The following is a 5866-nucleotide window of genomic DNA, read 5'->3' as shown; positions in this document are numbered from 1 at the left end:
AACTAACGTTAGCTGTAAACTAGTCGACGATGGACAACTTCGAAACACCGTACGACGAAGAGGCTGCATTTATTGAATGCACGGTAAGATAGCTAACGTTAGCTCACATGCGAGGTACAAGACAGATGCAGCTTGGCTTTTATTACACTGTGACACGTATGAATATCTTTTAAACCAGAAATAAATCCTTCATGTGGGTTATAATCAGTTTTCGTCAGTTTGTGTTGTTACATACACGTACATATACAACATACAACCATGTAACTTATAACTGAGGATGGACTAAACACAGCTGGCAACATCCTACCATCGTACGCAGCTACGATACACACTGACTTGTGTTTTTCTCTTTAATGAAGGTCTGTGAGAAATCCATAAGAGGTGAAACCTTGTACAAGATACACCTGACTACACCGGGACATATAAAGGTACGAGCTTTATCTGTGAAAGGTCTACTCAACACTTAATGTAGCTCAAACACACAGTGAGAGACTTCTGGTTAGTGGTCAGTGAGCCCTTTACAGTCACTAGTGTTTTGTTTATTCTTTTCATTCAGCCACAGGTTTTCCACAGGTTCAAGATTTAACCTTTGCAGGAGGAAACGAGGAGTATCAAAAAGTGATATTTCACTATTGTTTGAACTCATCAGCATCATCTGTGGACTTTCTTTTCCCCTCCAGTGTGTTATTTCTGATATATTGCATGCTTGTATACCCTGTGACCTTACATACTTAATCCTGCCAGCCATCTTGGTATGCCAAAGTTAATGTTGCAAGCAAGAACCAGATCAGTGATGACAACAGGAAAGTTGCTTTACATTTCTTTTCTGTGTCAAACTTGAAATTCTGTACACGTTGGCATTTTTTCACGTGTCCTTTAAATTTTGTATCCTGGCTACAACGGCTGAGCAACTTGAAATTGTTCAGTCTCTTTAAGCTGCGACAAACAGACAAAGAAAATGAATGTTTGTCCTTGACCGTTGTGAAGCTCCTGGTGATTTTGGAGCACCGTGTCTTTAAAGAGCGTTCCTTGAAGTAAGTTCATGGCACCGGAAAAAGACAACATTTGGGTCCGACTGACTTGCACGACTTGATGGACGCTTGCCTCAGTGTAATGTCTAATGAGGACGATTGTGATGGAAACAGCTTTCTTGCAACAGCAGCTTGTTTCATGTTTTTTTTAAAAACATGCCGTGTAACTGCTCGCCATCACAACCTGTCTACTTTCGACTTTGCGTTTCAGTTCTGAAGCAGCTGTTTGTTTTCTGCAGGCCATCACCTATAGCCCCTTTTTCTTCATCCTCATCAGTCACGTTTTGGGACTTCAAGGCTTCAACAACACAGCTCGCGGCCGTGCTTCTTTCTCACGCCACGCCACTGGAATGGTTGTTGATGAGCTTTGTACATGACAACCAGAAGTCCTTGACACATTTACAAGAATATTGGGAGAGTTAAACTTGACAACCATCTCCAGTGAATCTGGTTCATCTAGTCAAGTGACTTTTACTTTGTCTTCAAGCCCTTTTTAAATGATTGGTTAACTACTGAGGCTGCCCTTGAGCCACTGTTTCACATGCACTTAAATAGAAACATGTTCTGGCAATTTTGTGTCTGCAGAGGTTTTTAAACTCTTTTTGGAAATTTGCCAGCTCGAGGCTTTGCAAGATTTCTGGACATCTTGTGCTTTGGCTTCCATTTGACCAAAAATTGCAGCGCTCAGTAAAGTGCATTTAAATTATATTTTTTTTTTACGTTCTACGAGGGAGCCAATCGCAAGAGATGGACGGTTTGACAACTGACTTAACACTCAGTGCCCGCCTCAGGCCTGGAGACAAATAATGCACAAGCACGGACAATGCTTGGACGACTAAGCCTTACAGGTGCTAATACTTTGTTCACGCTGTGTAGCAACAGTAACTTGGCAGCAGCTTCTATCATTTGTCAGTGTCTACACTGTGCTGGTGTGGGGTCAGCCACGTTTTGGCAGAGCTCAAGGCCCAATACACAACCATTGTAGTTATGCATTCAAGAAAAAGTAACTCGGACATTGGTCAGTGTCTTTTGGTTATCTTGGTAATGCTGAAGAAAACTGGATACTGCTTCTCTGCATACGGATATCCATTTTTACATTAAATCTTGTCTTTAAAAGTGGATACAACCTTCTCCCAGGAAGACAGCGTAATATATACAGTTATGGTTAAAACACACAGCCCTGTCTCCTCACCTACATTAGTTCCTTATGCACTAACTGAACACAACTTTTACTGCACCTCAAGTGAGCCGTGGTTTTGGTTAACCATTATGTGTTAAAAAATGATGTTTCCATGATATAATCCTTTCTCTGTTTGTAGCAGTGGTGAACTCTAACCAGTGTCCTGTTTACCCAGCACTGATTGACTTAATTTCTATTGCTCTCCTTTTGTTCCTGCCAGAAGGAGGATGGCCTTGTTGCTGCGGGTAAGTAGACGTCATCTTCAGCCTTGTCATTTTGTTCTGCTCTGGCCTTGAGTATATTTGCTGTCTGTTCTGGCAGGTAATTCAGTCCACACACAAAGGTAACAGAGGTCACTCTAATCGGTTGCCCGGTTTTAATGGACAGCAGTTTCATTCTAGATCGCATCTAGATCAAATCCTTGTGGAATCGTACCTGCCCTGAGCTCACTTCGAACGTCGAACACCTTTTGAGATGAATCGGAACGACTACCACAAGCCAAACCTTATTGCCCAACATCAGCACCAACCGCTCTAATGGTTTTGTGGCTGAACTGGAGAAAATCCTTGTAGCCAGTTTCCAAAATCTTGTGGAGAGCCTTCAGAAAAGGCGACGGCTGCTTATACAGCAGGTTAATGCTAGTGGTTTTCTAATGAGGTGTCCCACAGTCGCAAATGTAACGCTCGGTTGTCCACCTACATGTCATTTCATGTATGTTGACAGTGAATTTGGAGGGAGATGTGTGTCCCAGAGAGCCAAGATGGCAGCTGAACAGCTGTATAAATCCAGCACGTCTGATTGTCAGACTAATGGAGGTCTTGTCGTAAATGAAGTGCCAGAACTGGCACATCATTCTGGGTACTGGAACTGGCCAAAGCTAGCCGGAGTGCAGCTAATTGGAGGTCACTGTCAATTCAAATGTCAACATGGACGGCCTGTTGTGTTTTGGTCTTGTTAATAGTACAGAGGACAGGTATTCCACTGTGCACTTTGTGAGAGATGATTGCTCTCAGTAGTTGAATTATGTGTCTATAGGACAAGAGTCAACCCCCTCAGTGAGTGATGGATGGGCAGTGTTTTTCTTCATCCCTGCTATGGGCTGCACAAAGTCAGGTATTTCAGGTCTTTTACTGTCACAATGTGCACGGACTTATGCATAGAAATTTTGATTTTCACTTCATTTAGATGGATGAAAGATCCAGATTTCCCTCCATTTGGGCTGAGGCTCATGCATTTACCAGCCCGGAGAATGATGATAGAGCTACCAGCTGGACTGCATCCAGCCCCAGATTCACTGGCAATCTCAGAATTGGATGGCAGGTTAGCCGGGCTCGGTTCGCTGTGAGATGGGCTTCTTTCGCAGTGTGTAGCCTGATTTGTCAGTTTGGAGTCTGTGGACACAACTGGCTGGCTTTGAGAAAGCTCCTCCTATTCTCAGTGGTGCAGTCGATTGATTATATATGAATGGTTCTGTTTCATATTCTGCACAGGGAGAGACTGTGGACGATTTTACATTTACACAAGTTAGCCACCTTCATCACTGGGAGACTGTGTCTCTTGTGACTTGAGACCTGTTGTTGCACAGGCGTGTTCTCTGCTGGTGTCCTTTTGAGTTAGCACTTTATGTTATTCATAAATGTTACTCATTTACTCATTATTCAAATTGGTGGCACTCACACAAAACAGGGCGACAGAGGCCCACCGGTGCCTACAAGGCCGCCCCAACACTTCCACCAGTGAGTGCACCAACACTAGCCAATATCGCTGCTGTTCAACGCAGAGAAGCCGACGTGCGCATCAAATGTCACCAACGTGTTGTTTTAACTTTTTGTTAAGTCCACCTTAAAAGAAAAGTCGACAAAAGGTTTCCAGATGATGCCTGTGCATGTCACATGTGCAGCCTGGGGAAGAATATTCCAGTTTTACCTGTTGATGAATGTGGTCTACAGTCAAATACAGTTCAAATACTGTTTGCTTAAACTGAGCAAAGAGCTGTGACACACTGGAAGTGAATGTAAATGTTTCGTGAAAAATACATTTTCCTCTCCTGTTGGTAATGTAGGTAACATCTGCATTTAGTTGCTTTTGTCACAAGATGGATGTCACAGGAGGCTAAGGCCATAATGCCTCGCCAGGCCGTACTTTTTTCTGCAAAGGAGTGTTTATATTCCATGTAATCATCTTGGTCAATGTTTCTTTATTGAAGACATTCAAACAGCAACACAAAAGAATCATGAGATACAGAAGACAGCACGTTACGTTTGCTTCACAGAGATGACTTCTCTGATGATGTAAGTAGAGCAGAATTTGAGGGCAGTGAGTGTTCAAAGCTGAAACGTTGGAAATGTATACATAAAAACATGTATGGTTACTCATTTGCAGTAGTCAGGTTTCTGATATCAGTATGTAAACTGGAGAATTCAACCCTTTTGTCTGCAGCTCCATTAAAGAAAGTATTTGGTTATTAGGATCAGGTGGTTGTGACATCAAGTGCACATTTAAACAGCTAATTTTGCAAAGACGAAAAATGCATTTCTACACTTAAAGGTCCAATGAGTAGGTTTTAACGGCATCGAGCAGTGTGGTTGCAGATCGCAGCTCACACGCTACATTTCTACCCATAGAGCCTCCTAAATGTTACACACTGGACCTTTTAAGTTAGACCATGCACTGAACATGTAATAATTTTACTCTCTGTTGTAATGTTTTCTTTTGCTAACTACACGTGTTTGGATTTCTCAGGGATTGCTGTCAGACAGCACACCGTACCGGTATTCGAGGACATTTTACAATATCTGGATTACATGAAGCTTGATGAGCCGATCATTGGTACATAATGTCAGACCAATTTTTTTAATTTTTTTGTTATTTCCATGTGAATTTGACACCTATTTAACTTCTTTATGCCTTTATTTTCTTAGGTTTGAACTATTTGGAAGAAGTGCCTTGTAATGACCCACCAGCAGGCCCCAGATACACATGTAGGCTGTGTCATCAGACCGCAAACCTTGCAGAAATGGTCCGTCATGTGATTGGACGTAAACACCGGCAGAAATATGTGGTAAAGCATTGTAAACATTTTCAGGAAACTCCAGTGGAACTTTTTGAGTGTCTGCTTTGCTGTTTAGTTGAGTAACAGAAGTGAGAATACAGTACCGTTGTGTTTGTGTAGGAACTGAAACGGCCTGACTTGGTGACCTGGGATAAACAATCTATAATAACCCAAGGAGGAAAGATCATTCGAGCCAGAGCAGAGATAATAGAGAGACAGGATGGGCGAGGAACTCCAGTGGTGGGATATACAGATATCATTAACCAGACATGTTGAATATTATGAAATCATTTCAGAATCATAACATTTGGAGAGTAATATACTGTTTGTTTTATTTTATTTCAGATAATGGCGAAAAAGGGGAAAGAGGGCAAATTAAACATCACAAGAGGTACATTCAATAATTCCTGTGTTGTTGTAACACTGAAGAAAAACAGCCAAGAAAGTGTTCTCACTCTCAGAGCATCGATAGTTGCTGCAGAAATGTCAGGTTCAGAGTTTCATTAAAATTGATGGTTATTGCAAAAAGGTTTAGAAATACTCCTCATCATATCAGTACATGATGTACTCGCCTCATGCATGTTCTGAGGTGGATATGGATAA

The 5866-nt window shown here is 41.9% G+C and overlaps 1 protein-coding gene across 4 annotated transcripts in view; it reads left to right on the top strand.

Moving 5' to 3' along the window:
- Positions 1–5866, top strand: part of si:ch211-13c6.2 (uncharacterized protein LOC100000125 homolog) — an 8944-nt gene continuing 3078 nt past the window's right edge. For 3 of the 4 annotated variants that reach the window (XM_035681316.1, XM_035681317.1, XM_035681315.1), the window contains exons 1-7: positions 1–83; positions 360–428; positions 2432–2456; positions 4954–5040; positions 5133–5272; positions 5384–5503; positions 5609–5654. In XM_035681316.1, the coding sequence (XP_035537209.1) occupies positions 30–83; positions 360–428; positions 2432–2456; positions 4954–5040; positions 5133–5272; positions 5384–5503; positions 5609–5654 (541 nt within the window). In that variant the 5' untranslated portion in view covers positions 1–29. The remainder of the gene's footprint in view (positions 84–359; positions 429–2431; positions 2457–4953; positions 5041–5132; positions 5273–5383; positions 5504–5608; positions 5655–5866) is intronic. The other variant, XM_035681318.1, reaches the window with a different exon arrangement.

The sequence above is a fragment of the Morone saxatilis genome, unplaced genomic scaffold, assembly GCF_004916995.1.
Source record: "Morone saxatilis isolate NCDOM2014 unplaced genomic scaffold, NCSU_SB_2.0 Contig9, whole genome shotgun sequence".
Taxonomy (NCBI): Eukaryota; Metazoa; Chordata; class Actinopteri; family Moronidae; genus Morone; species Morone saxatilis.
Note: the sequence above shows the minus strand (reverse complement) of the source record. Positions and strands in the feature narration are given on the sequence as shown.